Source organism: Rhea americana, unplaced genomic scaffold, assembly GCF_003343005.1.
Source record: "Rhea americana isolate MKP2758 unplaced genomic scaffold, rheAme1 scaffold_30, whole genome shotgun sequence".
Lineage (NCBI taxonomy): Eukaryota > Metazoa > Chordata > Aves > Rheiformes > Rheidae > Rhea > Rhea americana.
This window is the reverse complement of record NW_028186424.1, coordinates 4703943-4730414: the sequence shown is the minus strand read 5'-3', so window position 1 is coordinate 4730414 and position 26472 is coordinate 4703943. Positions and strand designations below refer to the sequence as shown.

General features: G+C 38.5%; 1 protein-coding gene across 2 annotated transcripts in view; it reads left to right on the top strand.

Annotated features, from left to right (window-relative positions):
* The window catches only part of DOK7 (docking protein 7), a 70379-nt gene that overhangs the window by 25620 nt on the left and 18287 nt on the right, over nucleotides 1-26472 (top strand). For both annotated transcript variants that reach the window (XM_085309627.1, XM_085309625.1), the window contains 2 exons: nucleotides 3002-3109; nucleotides 5910-6784. In XM_085309627.1, the coding sequence (XP_085165753.1) occupies nucleotides 3002-3109; nucleotides 5910-6784 (983 nt within the window). The remainder of the gene's footprint in view (nucleotides 1-3001; nucleotides 3110-5909; nucleotides 6785-26472) is intronic.

Sequence of the window (26472 nt, the reverse complement as noted above, 5' to 3'; positions counted from 1 at the left end):
GCAAATCCATCTTCACTGTTGATAAAAACGTAATCTTGTTTTTTATTAGGCCTTWCTGTTAGACTTATATGACAGGCAGTTATAGGTTTGAGAACATTCTTCAGTAAAGGCTTTTCTCCAAAGGTACAGGCCAATGACTGTAGTCCTTAGTCTGATCTTGTAGCAGAATGTCCTGATTGGTGCTAGATAATCTTTATCTGAAAATACTGGTATAAGAAATTTACTGCTTTTATGGGAATAATACTGTGCATGTTTTCCATAGAAGTCTTGCTTTTTAGCAGAGAAGGTTAAATGATAAATAGCTTTATTCTTTTGAAGTTAAAGGTGAAACAAAGACTACAGTAAGACTAAACAATTACTGTTACTCTCTGCCTAAGGCTTTAAGTCTGTGGCAAGYATGTGGCAGGCTTTGAAGTTGTTTCTTCAGGTATCTCGCAGTGTTTGCTGAGAAAGTGTTCTTCTAGTTTCACTTTTCCGTAAAACTGGGCAAAGAGAGGTCACAGCATGTGACTATGAGCTTAATTTTCAGACAGCTGTTTCTGTTGCGTGAGCTGCATGACAGGGAGAGAATACCTACCTCCCACCAAAGGAGATCCAGAAGGGGGTGTTTAACAAAACGGTCGTCAGGCCTATGTGACAAAGACTATGTGTAGAGATTTGCTGTTGTTGGGTGAAATCTGTTGTGTTCTGTAGCAGTGTATTAATTGATAGGGGAGTTGGCTAGTAGTAGCAGCTGAGTATGTGTAATGCAGAACTTTCTCATTCACTTCCTCTTCTCCCTCACCTTGCGTTTTATTACAGGCCAATTTTGCAGGATCAGTTGCTTGACCATTTTTTCCCTTTTAGTTACAGTATCTTTTTCTGTTTGCAAGAGGGATATCAGTTGCTAAAAGAACTAATAGTTGTGTATGTGCCTTAGTAACTTAAAAAAAAAAAAAATCTGTATGCAATCGTATTTCAGAGGAAAGTGGAAGATCTTTCCTACAGACAGCTTTTTGTTGGGAGAAGAGTTAGTGTCCATTGCATCTTAATTTGACTTATTTGTTGATCTGTTATTCAAGCTTTGTACTCAGAGTGCTGCTAAAACATCTTTGTTGAAACTTTTTGAATTTCAAGGCATTTAACTAGATACAATAGAGGCATTTGGAGCAGAGGACATTCTAAAATAAACCTGTAACACCATATGCCACTGGGCAGATTCTTGCTTAGACTGGCCTGGGTTGCACTGTAGGTGCTGGTGGCCAAATCTTATATCTTCCTTTGGCAAAGATCCGTATGGAAGTGATGAGTGTTTTGAGTAAGCACTTACACAAGTTGGAGCTAGTCAGTGCTTAGTATGAGTTGTAATGCAGGGAAAATTAGAGATTTGATATGGAGATAATCCATATCARACAGTCCTCTTCCTTTTCTGTTTTGAAAGTTAGGTTTGGAGCATGTCAGGCACTGACATCGAGTAGTTATGAGGTCACTGAGCAGGGAAATGCAGATGCTTGCAGATCTGCAGGCCTTGCAGATGCTGTTTGTCACAGACTGTGATGGGCAAAGTTGCCCTATCCCTCCTAGAACATCCTAAATTTTCAATACTATACACAGTCCTGATACAGCAGCATGTATATCTGGCTTGTTTTGCTGACCTCATCCAGACTGTGGACTGCCAGAGATGGAAAACCCCTCTACATGGGGAAGAAAGCTCAGTTCACATGAAAAAACTGCTTCCTAACTGAGCTTGCTTTGACTGCTGTGTGGAGGTGAATGTTTACCCTCACATGATGACAACACCAAACTCAAGTCTTTTCATTTTAAAAGGCATGGATTGATTTTTTTTTTTTTTATTATTTCAGCTCATTATATTACTGACTCAGCCACAGCAATGTGTATCTCTGTTCACCTCCTTTTTTTTTAAACTCTTATTAAATGATTCAGTGATTAAATGATTTTTGTGGCATGCCTTTACTACGAGGTTGATCAGATACACAAGAGTGACAGTTGTGAGGAAGCTAATCTCTGTTTTATCTGTCATAATTATATATAGAAAGGGATTAATATGGGCTACTGAAACTTCTGATAATGAACAAGTTGGCAGACCATTTTCAGCTGCTGAATATGGCACACTTGGTGTTGTTTGCAATAATCTGTAAGATTCCTTCTGGGATGATGGTGATGATGTCTTTTAACATTTTGTTTTGCAGTTGTGCCTAGTTGGAAACAAAATGGTTTAGAGTAAACTGGCTTATTTTCTGTGGAATGTTCTCCCATATTCTGTACAACTTTTGGTCTTTCTCTTTGTAGTAAAATGGAAGGAGCTTTTTTTTTGGTGAAGCAATTTTAGCTGGAATGGCAAAACCACTAGGATGTATTGGAGGGAAAAATTCTTTATAATACATTTAAGTGGTTTTTATCATTCTATCTTTAATTTTATATTAAACAGGAAGATAGAGACCTACTAGGGGTTTATTTCCTCTCTGACTTCTGAAGTCATGTGTGTCAAAGTGATGTAAATAGATGACCTGTTTCAGTTATGAGGATATCAAATAGTTTAACCACTTTGACTCCAGTTTTATTGTGTAGATTTGTACATATGTAGGATGTGGTCTTTCTTAATGATAAAATTTCCACTGAGATCAGTGAAGTCAGAACTCCTTCTACAGGTCACATGTTGTTACCTTTTACTGCTCTGGACATGCTAGATGCTCATTATCCTTATACTGGCTGTGGTAGTATTCTTGAACACTGCAGTGTTTAGGGTTTGACCCTGGTGGTGACTTGTACAGTCTGGGTATGAACTCCAAAAGTCTGTGACACTTGGAATTATGACTGATTATGTAGCATCTCCCTGGGGTGTGCTGTAAGGCAGATTGTCCTGTATCAGGATTTTCCCTTTTCTGTAATAGAAGACCTAACATAAGAATACACAGGGGAATACATCTTTTTCTTTGTTTCTCTTCTTTTTACATTCCCATGTCTTTATTTTTTAATTCATTTTCTGTTCCTTTTTTTAAAGATCCAAGTACAAATCCAGCCTATTCAGAAGAGAGATTGGCTCATGAAGCTTTGCAGTTAGAGAAGCGCTTGAGCTTGCTGTCGCATACAAGTCGCCAGGGCAGTGGAGGTAAGAACTATCTTTCTTTAAAGACAAATGGTGTTCTTCTCCTTCCTAAGCTTTAGACATTTTAAAAAGTGTATGCATATGTGTGTGTGTGTGTGTGCATTTTTATATATGCGCACACACACCCTGTATATATAAATATACACATACATATATACATGTGTGTGTATATATGTGTGTGTGTATATATATATATATATATATATATATATAAACATTGTAAGATGTTGAGCTTAAAAGAAAATAAACATTCAAGATATTTGATTGGCTGCTTTTGCTTGTGGGGTAATTTTTAACAGCATTGTGTAAAGGCCGTTGATGTGGATTGGAGTTTTTTAGCTGAGCAGAGTGAGTTTTGGATCAAATTAGTTATCATTATCATAAATATCATTAATATAGAAAAATCTTTTAGTGTGTTGAATCCTGCTGAAGTTGTGCATGTGGAGCTTCAAAAGAACTGCATACATCAAGTTTGATACCTGATTAAGTACTTTATCTTACAGATTGGAGTGAGTCAACTGACTTTTATAGGAGACTTTTGAAATAAAACCCAGGGCTGTTGTGCTTTGGTTCTGTTTGTTGTCATCCTTTCTCTTCATGGTGATATCTGTACATATCCCTTCTGGAGCTGTTTACATGTGAAAGTAGAATTGGTACCTAGCACTAGATTTGTAAAAGGATCCATGCCATGGACTGCCATTTTAATTGTTTAAGAACAATTTCAGTTCCTCAAAACTGCTTTGCTCTCCAATTTAAACTCTACAAGCCTGACAATTGACAAATGGGGATCCTCGAAAAGCTTAATTATGTGCTTCTGTACATGTCCATGACTACTTTAGTCTTGACACTGCTGAGTAATGTGGCTTGTGACTAAATTCCGCTGAGATAGCTACTGGATTGATGCAAAATAAATGAGACCTGAAAGAGATATAGCTATCTTTTATCCAGTCACTTAGTGGTTACAGAACATGTGGTCCAGGTTCATATGCATCCTCTGCTTGAGATCACTTCTTATTATGTCCCTGTTATTCTAAGAATGTCATAGTCCTCAGAGAAAGGAGTCCTAGAGTGGTTTTTTCATAATCCATCATTTGAATTTTGCACAGGAAAATATTTGTGGGCGATACAATAGAAAGAGCATCCGTCTTAGCGTCCCTCACTCCCCAACAATTTGTAGGTTTGCTGGGAGTGCATTTGCCTGAATCTGGAGATCTAGGTTCTACCACTGCCTTGGAGAACATGGTTAGAGCTCTGCATAGTTATTTAGAGCACATTCTACAGGATCGTGAGAGTGCTTCCCTTCTAACGTCCTGGTACCTAAAATAGTTGATTAGGAGAAGTGATTTCAAAAAAAAAAAAAAAAAAAAAAAAACCAATAAAAATTTTTTTCCAATAAAAAATACAATTTTTTTTGTAAGCAGAGTAATTTTATTTCTTTAGATATGTTTCTTTAAACTCTGGACATATTGCTGAGAAATACACTAATACTTTTGCATTTCATGTCTTTGACTCAAAGGATGTGTAATTTCATCTCAGGACTTGCTCACATCAGAGTCACAAGCCAATGTCATGTAATGGGCATTGGGGGAAAGGAAATGATTAGATTTCACAGGATGGCTGTTGCTGTTCTGTGGCAGTATATATCTAGAATTACTCCACAGAGAGCAAGAGAATTACTCTAAATACTTGCCCCGGCAACAGAGAATAGAAATAGTTTTGTAATATCAGAAGCTCAGGTCATGCAAATAAACGTGACTTGAGTAGACCCTTCCTGCCCCCTCTTGCAACTTACTGCCCAGTGTTTAAAAATAATACCTACAAAATGATCCTGCTGTCAGCCTTTGTTTTCACGTTGATTTTATTAAGGAGGAGGAAGGTAACTTTGGATGTTATTCTCTTGTAGCAACATAGACATTTTTGAGATGAAAGTGTCCTCATGCCCTTTTGTGCCAGTGATTAATTTTTTCTCAATGTGGATGCTTTGCATAGCTGTAGTCACCTGTAAAAATGTTCTTGCAAGTATCAGTGCAAAGAAGAAGCTTCTTGCAAAGTGTGCATAAATGGATCTCGGGAATCTTTTTCCATGTGGATATGGAAAAATGTTATAATAGTAGTATTCTCCTTTTTGTTTGTTCCGGTGGTGTACGCTTGTGTTTTTGGCATGGATATTTTGGCATAGAGATGCACAATATAGTGTACCTCAGAGAACAGGGCAATCTAAACTGGATTTTATTTTTGGTCTCTCTTTAATACCCACTTTGATACCGTTCAGGTAATATTTAAATAGATAAAGTAAAAACAAGATAATCATTTGGCTGATTCAAGCAGAAACACTGAAATCTCTTGCAAGTCTTTGCAGTATAGAAAATGGAAACTTTTCTTCAGGACATTCTCAGATATTCTGAGAACATGGAACTTTGTGACTGTTCCCTGTGGTATAAGATAGGAGTATCAGTATGAAAGCCAACTAACTGTACAGGAGTAAAGACGGTTGAACAGGGGAGAATTGGGTGCATAAACTATAAAAAATGTAGCCACGAATACAATATGTTATGTATTCATAACAATATGTTGTGAATACAATAGAGTTGTGGCAAGGTAGTATACTATTTGCATTTTATTTTTCCCTTGGGTATAGAAGTTATTGCAGGCATTTGGGCTTTCTGACAGAAGTTCCCCTTACAAAGCACATAGTCTTGTGATCCTTTCTGTTTGTATGTTCTTGCTGTGCTTCTAATCTGTCCATTGTGTTTTAAACATGGGTTGATCTGCTCCTTTTTTTTTTTTNTTTTTTTTTTCCTAGGAGATGATAGAAGTCTTTCAAGCTCATCTTCAGATACCAGCCACTCGGATGTTAGTGTTGGGAGCAGATTGACAATTTGGCCTGAACAGTCTTCAGCCAGCACTTCTCAAGAGAGTCATGGACTGGCAGCTGCAAAGGGCATTCATMTTGGGGAAGAAAAGACTCATCCAGAAGGGGCACGTGGCACAACTAAACCACCTCCAAAGCCTCTTCGATCCAGACAGCTGCAGGAAATTGGTCGGCAGAGTTCTTCTGACAGTGGAATAGCTACAGGTAGTCACTCTTCTTACTCTGGAAGTTTCTCTTCCTATGCTGGGAGCTTGGACATCTGCCATGGTGATGAGTTTGGATCATTGCTAAGCCTGCCATTGAACTTTCCTTCAGACCAGAATTTATGTACTTGTCCTCACAGTGAGCCCCAGAGAGGTGTAGGCTCAGAGTACCAGGTTCCCAGCTCTCTCAGACATATTTATGATATACCCAGGAGTTTGTTACAGGCAACTGCTAAAGATGTGCATCTGAAGAGTGCCGATCACACGCAATCCAAGGACCAGCCCCTGTCACCTCAAGGCATTAGTGACTCAAAATTGCTGATGCCACACTTGGAAGCACGGAGGGTACCTGAGCCCAGCCAGGACAGAGGGAGACCTTCATCCTTACTCTCAGAAAGTGCCAAGGACTCAAGTGATGAGACATATGTGGATTTTGTTTCGAGGTGGTCAGATACAAAACCACAAGGACAGGTGTCAGACTCCAAAAGTAGTGAGTTGGCACCACCTAGTGGAGTCTCAGCTGACCCCTATGACATATGTAGCCCCCACCCTGGGATGACAAGAGCTCTTTTTTCAGCTTGTCCAATCTGTGGTGGACTAAAGGTAAATACCTAACACTGAGCAGATGCTAACAAAGCCTTCCTTAATTTAACACCATTAATTTAAAATTTAAGTTGCAAGTCACAAATGTTGTTATCTTCTTTATGTTTTTAACAGATGATAACTGTTGTGTTTTTCATGCTCAAGCTGAGAGGCTTAGTACTTAGCTTCCTCAAAATCTGTGCCTGATTAAGGAAACACTAAAGAATACAAGCCATCAGTCGTTACTTCTCAATTGGCCAGTTTTGATTTTGGGTGTATGTAGGGGACTTACAGTGACAGTGATAGAAGCTTTATGGCACATAAGAGGGCTGAATTTGTCCTACAGCAGTAACATAGTATGAAGGACATTTGATCTGTCTTGCTGCTCATGTTTCTTGAGAAGAACAAAGGCAAGCCAAATAGTAGTAGCTGCTGTCTAGGGTGACCATAGATTGTATTTTTGTTTTATTCATGTTTTATTTTCCTTCATAAATTTGTGAGGATATCTTGCACAAGAAGCAGCTAGATCAGTGAAGCTTTTCACCAGGAAAAGAGAAGATAGTCTCTTTAGCATTGCCATTAGCATGGCAATCTATAACTGGTCACTTCATCTGGTAGCGTATTTATAATTGGTGGCCAGAGCCAGGTGCTTTAGAACAGATGTACAGAAACTCATCACCGGTCCACTAACAGGATTATCTCTTTCCAGAGAAAGTTCTTTTTGATCACCAGTTGCAGAAAGGCTGAAATGCTGAAGCGTGGAGATTCATACGCTTTTTCTAAACACACTTGTTTTCAGTTTCTGTTAGTATGGCTTGAATGTTCCTATAAATTCTTTTTGAACACTGCTAAATTCTTGGCTTTTATGGTAGCAAGCTTTATAAATTAATTGCGTGTTGTGTGAAGAAAATATTTCCATTTCTGCCTCTTCTAGGGAAGACTCTTGTTAATGTTTTTGCTGAATTGAAACAAAATAAAGCTGTTTGTGCTGGTAGGGTCTTGAAAGGCTGGGAGGGTTGGAGAGCATGTGCAGGTTGAGGAACGTGTGAAGTAGGGTTTCACCAGGGAGACTTTTGTTTGAGGAGTCAAGTACTGCCATTGAAGCGTGCACATTTTAAATGAGCATGTGGGATTACAAAAGCATGCTGTGAAAAGGGCTTGAGTGTATAGTAAGAGAGAAAAGATTATAAGCTTGAGGGACTGTTTTGTTCTGAAGCTTTTCATGTGTTTGTATCACTGGCTGTCTTCACATGCCTGAAAACTAGATGATGCTCTGTGTCTGAGGTACTTTTATGGCTTCCATCACAGCGGTGTGTGAGCACCGTGGACATTACTTTGTGTCATGTATTTATACTTGCAGCGTTTGGGAGGTAGGGAAGTGTTGGTGTAACAGGCTAAGGTTGTGTCTGTTCTACCAAGGCCATCCTTGCCAACTGTCCATGTCAAAGGCCCTCCTTAACCCTCCAGCCTACTTCTGAGAAGTCTGTTGGACTCAAGGGCCTGTGATTCAGCCTCCCGGTTCTGCCCCTTCTGTGGTGTGCTTCCCATGTCTGCTGCCTGTAGTTAGTGGCGTGGGGAAGGAGGCACAAGACGACTGATTCCTAGGAGGGCTCGGCCCTGAGATCAGGAAGCTCCTGGATTGATTTATAAGCACCAAGGAAAGAATTAGTTGGGGCGGGGATAGTTCACATGGTCTAAGTGTTTGTGGGTCATCTGACTTGTCAGGTTAGACATACTTTCAGCAATTTATTGAAGCCTACCCCACGGGGTGGCAGACAGGCACTTGGAACCGAGTATCCCATTCTACATCTTCAAAACCGTTAAGGCTAAATTATGCCGCTCCTTCCTTAGCTACCTGTTTGCCCCCTCTCCTCCCTCAACATCCTAAGTGTCATTTTTATTTTTTATACATACCATCAGGTTTCATGGTGATTTTAGTTGCCCTAGTTGGCAACAATTTCAGGAATAATCAGAATTTTAACTTAGTGACAGAAACAATGGTGCAGTGCTCTCACTAACTTTTGTTTTAGCATGAGATATGTTATTTGCTGCTGCTTCTTTTTTTTTTCTTTTTTACTCATTTGAAAGTATTCTGAAAAGAAGCTTTGTTGAATGATTCATGGGTTTATTTCTATTTTTAAAAGAAAAAAATATCCTTTTGATACACTTTCCTGAATGGTCAAAATGAATTGTTTTAGCAGTATTTAATGAACATTGTCTTTGTTTTTTCTCATAATGAATACAGTGAAATCACAAATAACTGAAAAATAATTCTTGTTTCTCATTCTCTGAAAATAATATATTTGAGGAAATGGTTAGGACCACGTAAGGGCTACAGTTAATTTTCACATTTATTCAGATTCATATTCAGAAGGGTTTGTGTCAATGTTTGGAGTGCCTGTGCAATTTCAAGTTAAGCTGTTAATTAAATTTTGCTTAAAATTTTATTTTTATTTATTTATTTATTTATTTTTAAAAACCCACTATCTATACTGCATGTGTGACTTGGATAAAATGAAGTCTGCAGTAATAATTAAGCATCTAAGTATCTCTTTGTTTTCTGCTCTGTATGTAAACTTTGGAAAATCAAGATGAGACCTGGGCAGGGTGCAGGAGTTCAGCATGTAAAGAGTTGCAGGTCGGTTGCAGGACAGAGTCACACATACAGGGAAGGAGAGTGGTGTTTATGGTCAGGACGGACTAGGTTAAGAATCATCTGCTTTGCCAGTGACGAGGATGATGGCGAACACACTGCAGGTAGAATATACCCTGGGAAAGTGCCAAAATTCAAACAGAACATAGGGCAAGGAATTTATTTCACTCTAGATGAAGAATAGAAATAGCGTAAATAAAACCACTAAGCATTGCTTCTATTACTTCTGTATCATATTTTGTATTAGACGTTGGGGATTAGTAAGCAAGTGTGTACAGTGGTTTGTGTTGTGTTGTACATTTTTGCAGTGTACTAAAGATGTCCTTCATTACACACTTGAGGAGTAGTGCCTTTGCCACTTTTTTGCCTAGATGATTTCAGAGCTGTAGATAAATACAGAGACAAGTTCTTTGTGTAGTATAAGGATATTTTAAGCTGGATTGCTGTAGGATTTTTAAGCAAGCTGTAGAGATGTATTATTAGGCTCTATTTTTCAGTTTTCAAATGCCTAGCTGATAATAGTTTGAAGAATAGCATTTCACTGTACATATGTTACTCTGTAACTTCATTTGATGCTATAGTTTGAGAAACATTGTCAATCTTTTTTACAGGGTGTCTCTCTTTTTTTAAACTCCATCATTGTTTGTAAATTTTTTTAGAAATCTGAAAATAAAATTCTTTTCCAAGTGTTTTTGTCCCTTTCCATCTCCCAAGTACAGTTTTTGTTTTTACTTTGCTTTCTCTCCCCGACCCTCCTCTCCTTTGTTCATTTTGAATGAATGTGGAATGATTATGGCTAATGCTTTGTACTAATTAGTGATGCGCTCACATCAGTGTTGACAACTGGAAATACGCTAAACTCATATTTATTTTGATGGGAGTTCTTACATGTGTAGAAATACAGTTTAATTACTGTTTTGGTAGTAAACTTGCCATGACAGAGGAGAAAAGAAAGCACCAGTCTGTTACGTGTCTGCTATCATCAATCATGTATTCAACCACCTGTTTTTGCTGATCATTTAAAAATACCAAAAGCTCCTTGGAAATGAGGGTACCAAATTAGGAACAACTCTACCCAAATCCTCTGTAAGATATCTATACAGTTCCTGCTGCRATGGTAACTGAACGCCTCATAAACTGTGAACCTCCCAGCGTATCTGTAGTAAGCTGAAATGCAGGAATGCTATAGTTCGCAAAAGAATTCAGGTGCTTTGTTGTGTAGCAGGATCCACAGCTGTGAGGGGGTAAGATCCCCTCCCTACACAATGATAGGGAGATCTGGTACCTGCCTCAAGGGAGAAGTGGATCCCAGATTAAGTGGCAGTTGCTCCGGTTAGCTGACAGGAGATTTATCTTTTAGTCCTTTCTGTAGAGACTGCTTTATTTTGCATTAAAAATAAAATACTTGGTAGTGCTGAGAGAGGAGGACATATGTGTGTCTGTACTGTGATCCTTGAGCAGGCACTGTACCCGGTATATTTAATCATGCAGCACCATGTCCCTGCGGGGCTTGTTAACCAAATGCGACCTTTTGTGGGTGCAGAGTCTCTTGCTAGATGTAGAGCTACTGTGAATGTCTGTTTGTATTGTGCATTGCAGACCAGGAAGAGCCCAGAGAGAAAATGGCTAATGTGTGATGCAAAGAGGCTTGAACTGGCCTAGACTGATTTAACCAAGGTCATGAGAAGCCTGTAACAGGGCTGGAAGTGGCAGAATTCAGACATCTAAGGTTGTAAGACCCTTAACTTTGGTTTTAGCTGGGAAGTCTCTCTCTATAGTAATGCTGCTTTAGGAAGTGGTAAATGAGAAAGGCTATAAGGTGTAAACTTACCTAGTGAGACTTGAGAAACAGTGGCTGCAGATTACATTGTCACTTCCATGCAGCTGAGAATGTTTTCTGTGTTTCTTGTTTCAGTTAAGTACTTTTCTAATCTATTATTAAAATAGGTACTGAAGAAGTCATGATACATTGKTATAAACAACTTTATGTAGCTATTTTTTTCTGTTTATCTCTTTCTCCCTGAGACTGAATACCCTATGTTTATAGCATGTGTATTTTCTTGCTTCCTCTTAAACATACAGGAACATGATTATTAGTAATTCTCCAACTTTTACATCTCTTTCCATTTCAACATTTTATGCTTTCTACCTCCTTCAAAAAAACTTCAGCCTGTCTAGATTGGCAGTTGTAAATTCTGTTGAGAAATTGAGATGCATTTGTTATCATCTACGATGTTGCTCTTGCTTGTATTTCTGCTTAAATCTCGTTGCTCCGGGCGATTTCTAGATATATACCTGTTCACCTGCTAGAATTCTCCTACCATGGGATCTAAGATTTGCCATCAGCTGCAGAAGATGATGAATAAATTACAGAATGAGTTGCAGAATTTTTCYGTAAGTTAATTTTTAGTCAGTCCATTAAAGATTATATCTCCTTTTTTTTTTTCTTCCTAATGCAACCTGACAGCAGTGAAGAAGCCTTTGCCCTCATGTACATTAGGACAGTAGGTAATGCAGGCAAATTCCAGGGATAAACAATGATAAAAGCAGTCTACTCTTCAGGCAACACATACGTTAACAGAACTATAACAGGAAGAGTTCACACTCCCAGAGGAATTTGGATGTCAGTAGTCAGTATTATTTACTTGAGTAAGAGTGTGTTTGTAAGGCGCTCTTAGGCTTTGATGATGACTGGTCCTGGGTACTGTTGGCATTTGGCATAAAATGGAAAACTTACAATTTTGTTCTCTTCCTTTTAATTACACTTGTTTTTCTTTTTTTTAATGTTCTGACTGTGATATTGAACCTGCAGTGAGGTGTGTATTTGATGACATGTGTCACCACTAAGTAGTGAACCATATGCAATAGTCTAGCAATCTAACATTTTACTTCTATTGCAATTATTGTAAAAGGCTCTGAAATGGATACAACAAAGCAGTGGTATTCACAGGGCTTTGCGCAGACTCAAAAGCATCTTTAAAAACACCACTTCCTGCTCAGCATGTTTCTGAAATAGAATAAATCTGTGATCATTGCTATGCTTGACACTAAAATGCAATCATTTCTGGAGTTGGCTGTCTGTGCTAACAAAAGCATGCGGCAACGTGGTGCAAATCTAAGACTTAAGCAAAAGAATGTTCTCTAGTAGTAAGTGATAGGGAAAAGGGGCATGAAAGAAGCCAGGGTCAGGGCTTGTGGGTATTTTCTTTCTTTTTGGTTATATTTTTCATTTTCCTTGGCCAGGATCCCAAGTCTTTCACGGAATTGACTTCCATCCTCTTACTAAAGTGCTTTTGAGTCTACTTATGCTCTATTTTAAGATGTTGTTTGAGGTAGTCCACAGGGGATGGATGATTYCCCCCCCCCTTGGTTTATTGTCATAATTTCTACAATATTATGATGCTTCTTGGAAAGAGGCTTCACTCCCAAATAAGCACAAAGACATCCAGTTTCTATTTACTTTGTTATTGCTGGTAAGGACTGATAAAGGTGACTAGGCTCTTCCCAGGCTTGCTCAGAGGAGGTCACTTGCTGGATATGACATCGGGCTTCACGGTGGAATACAGGCATGCCAGCCCCACTAGAGTTGCGCAGGTCTCACTGGTGCTTTCGATACTGCGAGGGGCTGCCTTCCATCCCACCGAACGAACAACACAAATCTGAAAAACAATGTAAAATAGAGTCTCTGACTGAAAGAATCCCAATAGCGTTTGTGACAAGAGTAAAAGTTCTAATCTGCGTTCAGAATAATAAGGATTAAGCTCTCGGCACTTAGGGGATTGTACCCTGAGCAGAACAGATGGCCAGCAGTCTGCAATGGGAAGGAAGTGCCTGCCACAGGAGCACTGGTAAGTGGAATAGTATCAATAATACCAAGAGTGTCTTTCGTACGTGCTTGGAATGTAGGTGATGCAGCTCAGCAGAGTTAATTCTTTTTTTCTAAATAGATACAGTTGCTGGACTATTTTTCTGTCAGAGAGGCAGTGAAAATATTGATAAACCATGATATTGACCTTTTATACCCCTCAGAATGAATAAATGGGAAAATCTACTTCCTCCCCAAAATTCAATCAAGCAGGATAATAGCTTTTATTATTACCACAGCTGATGACTGCCTCTTCCTCTGTTGGTAGCAATAGCTGATGTGAAAAGAGAGAAAGAAGTGTCTTGAAGGAGGAAGAGTCTGATAATGAAAACAGAGAAAAATTATTTCCTTTGGAATATAGGGGTTTTGGAGTTTTGTTTTTGATTCAGTGGTAAAGAGTCATAGATACCAAGGAACATGGCCAAAATGGGAATGTAGAAGATTTTTTTTTTTCCTAAATTGAAATCCATCTCTTTGGAAAAATTCTGCAAAACTTTATAAAATATGTTAGCAGGGAACATTTTCTATCTTCATTTTCTAAAAAGAATTCCTCTGCAGAGAAAGAAAGCACAAAAAGGGAATAGGAAAAGGCAGATCACACTGAACCATGCAAGCTCAGAGGAATGCTAATAATTCCAGTGCTAGCCTTAGGCTGAAACCCCTAGGTTTGATTCCCAGCTGATTTATCTCGTAGCATCATAAGCAAAGTTGAGGTTAAAGAAAAAAAAAAAAGACTTCCCTTTCTGTAAAATAATTATAGTATTTATCAATATTATATTTTAAAATCATGGAGTAAAGAAGGCTATGCAGAAAATGTTCTGCTTCGATTAACATTCACTGATAACAAAGTAATCGCATGRCTCAAAAAAGGAATTGGTGAGCGTCCGTAAGATAGCAATCACAGGGACTGGATGTCTGGAGTGCTGAAGCAGTTTGCTGTGAGTGGATGAGACGGGTGAAAATAGATGGTTAGTATGGGTAGGACTTTTTCTAACAACCCTTTTTCAGAGCCACTTGAAACTGGAAGYGTGTGAATTAGATGGATGAAATCCGTTGAAACAAAGTTGTACAAACGGTGCTTAAATCCTTCCATAACCTGTGAGAAGGCAAAAGAATGACATTAGTTTGGGAATCAAGATTCCAGATATAACTAATACTCCAAGATATCAACAAAAATCCTGTCAGTGTGGCTGATAATATCCCAGATGGGTTTGTAATTAGATTAGATCTGTAAGATATCAGTTGTGTAAAGGCTGCAACTTAGGCAAATTCTAAGTGTCCCTAATGTAAGGGTGYAACCCTGTACAGAGCTGTACTACTTGGTCTATAAAGAGCAAATAAGTCTTTACAATATTTGCCTAGTAACAATATCTTCATATCAATATTGTGATTTTGGCATGGGTTGGCAGGAAGGTGAGAGATGTGGTGACAAATATACTGAAGACAAAATTCTTACTTGCTCCATAAAAAAAACCCACTGAAACCAATCTGAAGAATGAACTATGAATGTTTGTATTTTCAGAACAATATTTCTCACTGGTAAAAAGATTAGAAAATGTAGGTAAGCCGTTCTGATGGAGAAAAAAAAAATAGATGCCTGCCAAACAGTATCTGGGATGGACAGTTTTAAAGTTTTTTTTTTTTTTTTTTTTTTTTTTTTTAAGTCATATAGGTAAGAAGTTTGTGATTAGGACTGAGCTAGAATTTTGCCTTGTCATGGTTTTGCTACTGTGGCTTTGACCAATGTACCTCAGACTTCCTACCTGTAAAATATGGATAATACTTTCCAGGGCTGTTGTCAGCATTAGTTAGATGGTGTTTGTTTAGCACTTTGGATGTGGACAATTCTAAGTGCTAAATATATTGCTAAATGTGATGCTTTCCAGATTGCAGTGAGAGCCAGAAAGCTATTTGCCTTTCATGTTAACTTTTGACAGAAAAGGAACTCTAATAACATTATTATTCAAAAGGAAAATCAATCTACCAGGACGTAACAGCTGCTGAACGACTCTTTTCTTTTTTCTTTTTTTTCTTTATTTTTTTTAATGATAGGAGGTCTATCACTAGTTCTTATAACTTCAACAAATAGTACAAAGCTATTCTCTATTAAATGAAAGACCACAGAGCAATGGCACTGAAAGTATTATCTGCAAAATACTTCTTATGTGAAATTGAGATTAAAGAATGGAGTCTTTAAAGAACTGCAAAGTTACTGGCAAGAAGTAATTAATGCAAGAACCTTTACGCTCCATGCATACCAGAGGCATACACGTGAGGATATGGCAATTGAAAATCAGTTCTTTCCAACTATGGGATTAACCTGAGGGTTGAGCAATTCTTTGGCATTTAGAAAGATCCAAAATACCAAGAAAATGCTTGAGAATATGACAGATACTCAAGCAAGGTTACTATAGCAGCAGCAGGAAGAAAAAAAGAAAACCATAAAAGCTGTCCACAGCCCCATCAAAGAATTTGTCTTTTCTGGAGAAATTTGCACTTTCAGGATACGTAGACATTATATTGCACCCTTAACAAAGCAGTGTGGAGAGTCATATTGGATCAAATCCAGTTTTGCTRTTTTTTTGATCTAGTGATGATTTTATATATATAAAATATATATAAAGTTATATATATATAATTATATGTATATATAAAATAATGTAATTTTTTTTCCTTTGAGGTCCAAAGCAGTTTTGGCTGAACAGGGATTAAACAAAACTGCAARCTTTATTCCCCAGAAGGATGTATGAGAGCAGAAGACCACAGGGAACTTCTGTAGCAGCTCGGTTTGTCTGAGGCTCTTGCAGTTAGGTGTTTCAGCTAGTCAGTTGACCCAATCGTAAATAAGTACATACTCACTGTTGAGTTTCCTTGCTGCAGGGCTAGCTTAGCTTTAAGTGTAGGAATAYTGGGCCAGAATCAAGGTGATGCAATGAAACCTTAAAGTTAATTGAGCAGCTGAGTGAATCATTTTATAGCGCAAAAAGTGCGGTCAAGTTCACTTTTAGCAGTTACGTGCAACCACTTTTGTTCTATTCCTGTGTAAGGATGGGAGAGGAAAGGACTTGCCTGCATTCTGTCCATCCTTGTTTAGTGTAACAGCATTTCAGTCGTTACAGGATCTCTTGAACAACTCTAACTTGCTTCAAGGATTAATTTAATTCATGAGAAGGACTAAAATGTGGGAAAAATATAACATGGAGTTACARTTGCTCTTGCATCCCCTCTGCTTCAACTCCAGTGAAGTTCAGTGCATCAATCTGCAACAAAACATGGTTTTGTTGTGTTTTTTTTTAAGGTTAAACTGAGCTTTTGGGGGCAGAGAGGGTATTTTAAGACCAAAACAAGTGGCTGTCATTAATGTCATCCGGGTAATAACATAAATGATGACAAGGATAGGGTGAATGAATACCAGTCCTACATACAGATTCTAGGCTTCAGTAAAGACTGTCTTTCGCTTTGCTTGTATGTCTCCTTTTCTGTTGTCTTTTACGTGTTTCCATGTTTCCTTTCCTAAAGCATTTTTTTTTTCCACGTGAAAGAAAAGAGTTCATGAGGAKGCTCTCTCTAATGCTGTGCAATCCTACACAGGTCCAAAGGGCAGATGGAAAAGGGGCTTTAAAATCAAATTTTGCTCCAAAGTCTTGAGATATCAGGATGTTGGGTATTTGCGGTATAAACTGCAGCAGCCAGCTGTCAGTCAAGCAAAATGACTTTCAACAGCTGGGAATCAGTGGGACATGAACTCTGGCTGTGATCCYTCTTCCCTAGCCCCATCCCTTGCAGGAGTCCGGATTCTGTGGAATCCACTGCTAATTCAATGCTGATTGGAAGCAATTTTGAATGTACAAGAAATCTGAGCCTGGAACATATTAAGGAAATACAACCCTTTCCCAGCTCTGGTTTATTACAAGGACAGAGAAATGTTAAGTGGGCTATATCAGGGTTAGTAACTGTATCCCTGAATCCTCAGTAGCTCTAGGAAAACTTTTCCAGATGAAGTTTGCCAATTCAACTAATTCYGTGAGACTTAAGGTCAAGGAGAGCTTGTGTGCTATGGAAGTAACTGCAATAGGAAGCTTTGGAAAGCTACAGAATAAGTATACCTAATAACTTATAACCAAGCTCTCTTATGTAGGAAAAACCTGTGATCAGCCCCCATGCATAGCTAAGTATCTGTGTCCTTTGAAGCAGTGCAGTTTAATTATAGTTTCATTACCTTTGACAAACTATAATTTCGGTGATGGGCTGGGGATAAAAGAAAATACTTGCTTTAATCTTACTGTTTCAAGCTACCTCTCAGTTGTCTGTCCTTTTAGTTCTGTCCATTCCCTTCTAATGATCACTGATTATCTTGTGATTTTCTGGAGAAGCTGACTAACCTTAGCTGTAAATATGAGATTGCAACTGGAAAAGAGAAAAAAATGAGCACRAAGGTAGTGTTGCAAGCTTTTCCTTTCTATTCTTTATTGGTTCATAATTTAGCTTGCTTTAGYTCTGTCTGTCTGTGGAGCAGGATGCACAAGTTATCACAAGATTTTTTTTTTTCCTGCCCTTAGATGGAATTGGAATGGGCTGAAAGGAAGGAATCGGATACCAGTCTAATGTAAACTGGCGAAGCTCCATCGACTACAGACCAGGCCCAGGTGTATTTTTAGTGCTTGTCCGGGGAAGTACAAGCTAAGCTATTGCTGTGGAACAACCCTCTYTGGGGAAAATAGCAGCAGCAGCAGCAGACTTTTCCTAGAGCAGTTCCTAGGTGGATGTTTCAAAACATTGTAATTTAACATAAATGCAAAAATCATTGTTTACTTTGCTTCTATATACATTTTTTTTGAGGTATAGTTCTTAATTTGTCCAAGTGTGTGATCTCCCTTTGTCAACTTTTGAAATATTTCCACATTTGAGCCCTTCTATGCTTACTGTTTGTCACTGTAGCTGTACTGCTGTGGTTAAATTCTTGAGTTTCCTTTATTTGCAAAGATCTCCCTTCTCTTCAAGAACAGGTATCTTGGTGTTAAAGTCTTCTTGCAAAGAGAAAACTTATGTGAAGGGAAAACATACTGCAAATTTGTGTAGTTGCTTGAATTACTTTTCTGTTAATCTGAAACTTCATAACAAGAATAATTATGATAATTTAAAATGCTTCAGAGTACAGTGGCACGAAAACTATTTTATATTGAAAATTTCCAGAAAATTTCCAGAAATGTCTGTTATGCATTTTGGTTGGAGTTCATCCACTTTCCTCGTCAGAGGAGAAATAATTCAGTGTTAAGAAATTAATGAATCATTGAACCTTTTGTCTGGTATGTCTCTTCTAGTTTAAATTTGCCATAAATAGCTCATTGGCTAATCAAGAAGGCAAGAGTGTCTAAGTCCCTGCGTGAGCGTGCGCGTGTATGTTATGACTGTCCTCTTCACTTGTTTTCAAACTCTTCAAGCTTACTGCTAAGCAGTAGTTTTGTATATTTRTAAGGCTTTTAAAATCTTGAAATGGGCTGACATTCCTTGTGCTGGAGATCTCTGTTTCTCCTGGGATGTGCTGTCCTAAGTGTGCGGAGTAACAGTTTCCACTTGTCAGGTTGTCCTAATTTCACATGTTTTTCTGCTGTACCAAGGCGCTCGGTACTCTTCTTCGTGCCTGTTTGGGTGCTATCTGAGCCCTCTCTTCAGAGGTGCCGTAGGTTTATCTGAGGTCTCTGCCTGAGTGGGTTTCCCTTGGTACGGGATGAGTGGGATTTAACGGGTCTATTGCGGGAGAAAACTCGGCCCATCAAATGTGGAGAAACTGAGCATATTTTAAATATCTAATATTCTTAGAGTAGTGTAATGCTACCCCCTGTTGGAAGCTGGAAAATATGGAATATAAATTGGAATATATGGAAGTGAAGTCTGTCTGACTTTGTATTAGTGACTTTTGATTGCTCTTGATAGGACTTTAAATAAGTGCCAGTCTGATTTTAAAAATGTATGTTTATGCAAGTAAACAAGATTTTTTTCCTTCAGTTACCAGAGTTAAATTCAATTTAAAATATCTTCTTCTAATGTTAAAATATATCAGTATATGAAGATTCTTGCAATTTTACCGTCTTTCTATAATGGACTATATATTTGTATTCTGATAGTTAATGTTGATTTTCATTGTTCATAGATAAGTCTCCTCAAAAAGCCCTCATCGCTCCTAGAAGAGAAACACAGTGCTGTGTTTTTGCAAGGCTAGAGCTGCTGTAGACAGTGTTACTGGGCTGCGTTACGGGTGGCAGTACGTGTGTGTTCACCCGCCAGAGCGGCAGTGGTCGAAGCAGTGCTCAGCGTGCCCTGCTAGCCTTCGGCCCTCGGGGCAAATGCGTATTTGAACTCTTGCTCTAACCTTAGGGTTGGAGTTACTGCATGCACCTTAGGAGAAGTGGCTTAAGTGACAGAAGTCATGAACAAGGCTTGAAARTGAGAAAAGGGAAGGTAATATTTTATGGAAGCATCCCTAAAACCTTCTCCCATGCATTAAGAAGAAAAATGAATAAAAATATTAGCAGTTGACTATACTATTTTGAACTAGAAAATCTGCTGGGTGTCTTATCCTTAAATAATAATGTAAAAATTTTTTCCTTTGCATTAAAATTCCTGAATTGATCTGTTGCTGCGGTAAATTGTCACAGTTTGTCCTAAGGGGTTGGAGGGAAGTCAAAGTGCCTATTTTTTTTTTTTTATTACCTGGAGGAACTGGCCCTCTTTATTATGGCCCTAAGAATCCATGATATGCCAAACCTATGATACGTCAGGGAGCGAAGAGCATCCTGCGCACACAGCAACGTCTTTGTGCTGCGAGGTCTGTTGGAGCACTAGATGAGATCCTCTTCCTGTCTGGCTTTATTCTGAATTGCTTATGGATCCACCTAGAGGGCTGGCTCCTGCAGCAGCTATCTCAGGGTATCAGCGCGTCTATCCTTGCAACAGCRCCGTCAAACAACACAGCGCTTGTGCCCTGATTTTACCTGTGGTTAAATGCGGTGCTGAGAGATAGAGGCTGTAATTCGCAGAGGTATTTAGTAAACTTGTTCCATCTGTATTTGTCATACCAATTTGCTCAAGAGCCATGAGAACCTCAGACCCTGAATGTTTAARACCTTGAAATCAGTTTTAAAAAAACATAAGACTTAAAAATAAATAGGTATTTGAGTGAGGTGGCAAAGAGTCTTTATTTCTTTCTTAAATTGTTATTTCTGGGCATTTCTCTGTTATCATGAGCCCTGGAAACTGTCTTCTATTTACCATGCTTATTTTTTTTAATAATATACTTCTGTGTTTTGACTCTGAAACATTTTTCTATCTATGTTATCAATGAATTTTTTTCAACATGCAATTTTGAAGGGKTTTTAGCTGTTACTAGTGCTTTGACAGTGTATGATGGGTTGAGGCTGTGTRCCTTCAGACTCTATTCACTTGAAGTGAGCTTTTTGCTTGGGGCCAACAGCACAYGGTCCTAACGTGKKKKTTTTTKTKTKTKTKTTKTKTTKKKKGKKTTYTYTTTTTTTGCTAGTTTAGAATWATGCAAGTGTGATTTGTAGTAGTGCCTGGAAAGAGACACAAACATCACTGATGTGTTTACACCAGATATTTTGTATGTATTGGATAATATTGCATAACTGTTTCCTCTAGAATTTTGGCCAAATACTTCTGTGCAAAATTAGATAATGGCTGTGATGTTAGAAGGATGTTATGTAGGTGGAAAAGTTAAGCCYTTTACAGACTGACAGTTGCTCATGYCATCTCGATTTTGCCCACACGTGTCCCTGTTGGGCAGTGAATGAGGCAGACATCCCGTGGAAAAAATGCTGGGTGGCCGTGTAATTGCATTACAGTCCAGCTGCTGCTCTCGCCCCTCCTGAGGCTCTTTGGTATGTGGTGCTCTAGGCTCCTTCTCAAAGGGAGAAGGCAAGCCCAAATCCTGCAGTTCGCTGCTGTGTCAGCTCCCCCCGTGCCCATTATATTAGCGGTGGCAGGGCTTGAAATTTGACCCTTTTACGTTGCAGCCCAGGCTCCTGCCATCTGAATTTCAGGGCTGTTGCTCCTAGCTGGCAGCTGGAGATGGCTTTTATCTCGGAGTGGAGGCTGGGCAGCTGGGGCCGTGTACTGGCTTTTGTGGTGGCCATGGCAGAGGGCTCAGCCCAACTGTTGTTTCTCCCTCGTGAGCAAACAGTTTCAGAGGATGATAGAGGGAACGGGTGATTTGAAATGTCACCCTGCCACAGTGTGATACCAGTGGTCGTACGCTGGACTGAGGCGCTACCTCCCAGCAGGCAGCTGGGAAGCCCATGGCGAGAAGCAGAAAGGCCCCTCTCAGCAAAAGCCTTTGGGTGGAATAGGACTTCCAAGTCCTGATTGAAGCATTCCTTCGAATACAAAACATATACAAATYGAGACTAGAACTAACCAATAGTCTTCATTTGTTCTTCATCTTTTTTAATGTTATAGCCTGTAGGTTAGTTGAGCTGTGATTATCCCATTAGTTTCAGGAGGCATATTTTAAAGTGACACAGAGCACTGGTTGCTAGTGCCACTGAAATCATCAGCTTCACTGCTTCAGAAAATAGCTGATGTTTGRTTTCGGCTGAGCAAACGGAGATGCTTCTGAACTGACTTCAGCAGTCTTTCTGTAAGCCAGCAGTTGGCTTGCGACAGATGAAGCTGAGTAATCAGAAGTTCATGGCTGAAATTGGAGCCCTGCACCTGAAGCATGCCTTGGACAGSAGTTTCTGTTTTATTTGGAGCTGTTACGGAGGAGTCTAGATTTTACTTATTTTGTAATTTTGTTCAAAACCTGATTGACTGAGAGGCRCTGTGAAACAGCCCATCAAAGCAGGTGACCTTTAAAGGTTACTTCATGTGTCCGTATTTGTTGACCTTTCCTGGGAACTTTTTTTCAGTGGCAGCCTAGCCATTCCAGCTTTAAACTTTACTGGMGATTTGCTCCAAGAATAAGTGATAGTCTTTGATCCTCTGGACAAAAGTAACTTAACTGTCAGTTTCACAAGAGACTTCTTTATTTTTGCTGAAATATCTGGGCTTTGCAGAACTTTGAACATGTTGAAGACTTTTATTTTTCCTGTTTTCTGAAAGCAATTTAGACTTTTCCTTTTTTGTTATGCTATCTCAGGATCTTTGTTTAGGATTTCTGRTTTGTATCCTTTGCTCCTTTATAAAGTTGTTCAAGATACTGTTGACAGAAACACAGGCCCATCTTGTTGATTGCGGATTCCTTGAGATAATCCTAACAGTTTGGATTTAATGCTTTTAAATATCACATCTTGTTTCAATTACGTTTGATTGATGTTATGATTGCAGAAACTCTTCAGGAGTGTCTCCTGAGAGCCTATTACTTTAAGTAACATCTTGGCATTTTGAATTCAATGTATGCTGTGATTATTTTTGTGGTTGCTTTTTCTTAGCGTGGATTGCTATAGCTGATTCTGGGTTTGATATACTGCTGGTGTCCTCACCGTAGGACTTTTGTGCTACTTCTAAGCACAAAATATATCCTTCCTAACTATCATCTGCTACCTCCCTCCATGTACAAACTACGTGAAGCAGTGAGAGGATGCTGAGCAAGGGTCATCAGCTCTATGCAGCAGGCATGAGAACGACTGTTTGTTGTTGCTGTTGAAGTCTGCTTCATATTTTCCACTTTTCAGAGGCCATTCTCAGGATTTTGAGCCATGATTTTGATGGTCTTCTATTGGGTAACTGGACTTTTTGCATCATTTGCGTAATGGCTTTACAAAAAGGTAGTGGTGCAAATCTAGATCATATTCTTCCTGTAAATTGAGCAGCTGACCAATGTCTATTTGCTTCATTTATGTGTATATTTTTGTAAGTATAGGGTAGAAATCTCGCAATGTTACTCTTTCACTGTTGAGTATGAATTCTTCTTCACAACAAGAGGTCGGAACCCTCCATTCGCCTTGAGCCTTTCTCCTAGTCTGATGGTCCAAACTAGGGGAAAGCTTCAGATGCGTTCTTAGACTAAAGCAACTGGTGCCTAAAATCTGTACATCTAGGCTCTTATTCGGGTCAGAATAATGGAGCTATTAAAAGTTGTCAGACAAGCTGAAAGAAAAGCTTTCTTTCCAAAGATACACACAGGGAATGACATAAGCTGTGGCTGATGAGGTGTGTCTGAAATGTTGACAGTTATCAGGCAAATGGCATTTCATTCCTCTTGCCAGCTATGATGGAGCCCAGCTCAGCATTACAGTCTACAGAAGCTGATCTGCTTTTTCTTGGAAGTGTGGTTTCCTCTTTTGTAATTGGCTATGTTTAAAAATATGAAATAAAAATGTTTTGGTTCTTTGAAAATACATGTTTTATTTAGAGCTCCTCTCAGTTTCTACCCTTAGAGCCAGTACTGGGAGGGATTATCTGGAAGAGCTAACATTCCTCCTCTTCTGCTCTGTCCATCTAACTCGCAAGTTCCTGGCTCCTTTTTAGACTACAGTTGTGAGCTTACAAAATGGCTGTGATGCCTCTGTCGGTATGAATCTGGCAAAAATTCTTCCAACAGGAAGAAATCACGTGGAACACTTATCTTTGCTCTTTGTAGTAGAGCTTAGACAGGAAGATCGGCGCTTTGGGGCTGCATCTTGTGTCCAAAGACTAGAGCTGCCATTAGCAGCAGCAGAGCAGGAATGGGTATGCATGGAGGACATTTCAGGATATAGAAAAAGGTGTGGGGGTGTGTGTGTATACATACACTCACACACACACATATACATATATATATAAAATAAATTGGACTGCATATGTGACTGGTAATTTTTTAAACTGAAAATAAATCTGGAAAATCACATCTTTCATGGAATTAAAAGTGATCAAGTGGATTTTCTTTTTTAAGGAAAAAAGAGAAAGATAGAGATATTGCTATCATTACTCACAGGACAAAAATCATCTTTGATTGTACAAAGTRTTTATGTACTATGATGGTTATTTGCACACACAGAATTGCATTCCAACACTTAGGTTCTGTTTAGCTTGTTAGGGCAACAGAGCTAATCTGTGAATAATGATCCAGCRTATCAAACCTGTGGATTCTCTTATCATTGAACCCTACCCAAGATATTTGGGAGCAGAACATCAAAAATGAATGTCATCTGACAGCAGCCAGATCACTAGCAGAGTTAAAATAGCCCTGGACATGCAGTTCATGATGTGTGATATACAAGTGGCGCATATCCGTTTACTGGGGGTGTTGTAATGGTGAGATTGTTTGAACTAAGTCCATGCATCACATATTTCAGCACTCAGCTCTTGGGTCACAGATGAAAACATCTATAATGGAAAGGATATTTTATCTAAATTATTTTATGCGTAGTAGGAGATTTGTTGGAATTCGAAATATATCTGTTGCTAGTTATTGTCCAGATATTATACCAGGGAAAACAAAGGTGTATTATCTGCGTAAGTTAGTTACACATTTTCTTCCTTGGCCTAATTGTATGGTAGTGGAAATTGTATTATACTTTGCATTTGACAACCATGCATTTACATTTGTATGTTATGCCATAATAATTTTAAAAGATTCTTCAGACAAAAACATGTTTTGCATTAGTTATGTAGAATAAAAAAGGTAGCTTGCAAGTCTCTAATCCCATTCTTTCTATTGAATTGCCTTAGTAGTAGCCCCTATAAGTTAATGAAATTTCTCTCTTCTTATAGCAGGAAGCCTTGTAAATGCRCGATAGGATAGAATATACTATCTTTGAAAATGAAGACAGTTTTATAGTCTAGAAAAATCATTTCATAACAAAAGACTTGTTTTATTTTGTTATCCTTGACTTTTTAAATCTAATCATGTCTGATTCTGCTAGTTATTTGATGTCTTCCTTGCTGTAACTTGCTGTAATTCCAGTGATATCTTATCAGAGGGTGCCMTATCCTGTCTAATTCCATACATCTAACTTCTGTTTGCCTCTTTGCATCTCTCTTTTTCAAATCTAATTGAATCTTTTAATGACGACTTTGGAAGTATATGTTTTTGATATCATCAATCTAGTCTTTAACAATTTTCTTAATCTTACCCACCTGATCTGTACATTTTTATGAAAAACTTTAGAATTTATTTTGCAAGAGTGTCTAGGAGTTCCAGGCATRAAATAAAACTCCATTTTGGAACAAACTGTACATACGTTAACAAATGTCATCTCTTTAGTTCTCAGTTATTTCCATATCAAATACAATGCTCAATATAGAAGGATAATGATGGTTTAAGTTCTGCTGTCACATTCAGAGGTCGGAACGCCTCTCTGATTTTTAACTCACATTAAGCAGCTCATCTCCCCCACTCCCCTAAAGTTTGTGCAACTGAAATGTTGTTAATGGTTCAGCATTGCTGACTTTCTAATCTTGTTCTTTCTTGCAAAAGTGCTATACTTGTATAATTCTGAGAGGAGGGGAAAATAGCAAACCTTAATTTGAAGTAAAGCAAGTAGCAATTTGAATTTACGTGGTGAACTGAGCTATTTAGCAAGTAGGAGCTAATAACTTTAATCAAAAAGAAAAAAACAATTGTTATRTATATATGTATAYATAAAAATTTTTGCTTTGTTTGGTTTTTTGCATTACTGATTCTTGTAAGATGTGTGATGATGAAAGAAGACCCTGCTGTGGCAGTTAGGTATGGACAAATGGTCAAAATGCCATCCTTTATTCAAAAAAAGCTCTCAGTCTCCTTTCACATCCTCTACTTTCTGCTGTCCATTGTTATCCAGGTTTGTACTGTATTTTAGGCTATTCTGATGTGTAATGCATTTATGGAAAAAAAAAWTAAGCATTTTTCAGGGTTGTTCTSTAGTTTCATGCATGGAGTCCATGCTGTGAATGACATTAAGGCTATGCAGATTAATGAATCTGCAGGCAAAAGAACAGAGAGGAAGATAAAGAATTTTATTCCTCCCCCCCCCGCCAAATAACTTTTGATTGACTTGCAAACTAAACAGCATATAGTTCCCCCGCTACCCTGCAAGTTATTAAGAAGTTTTTTTTTGTTTTTTTTTTAAGAAAAAAAGTTGCCACAAAGATATGAAATCCCTCTTCATTGGCAAGATTGGAATTTTATGCATTTCAGCACTGCAATCTGAGATTTTTTTTTTTTTAGTCCATTAACTAAACTAGCAGGTGCTGCTTTCAGGGCAGTATAAT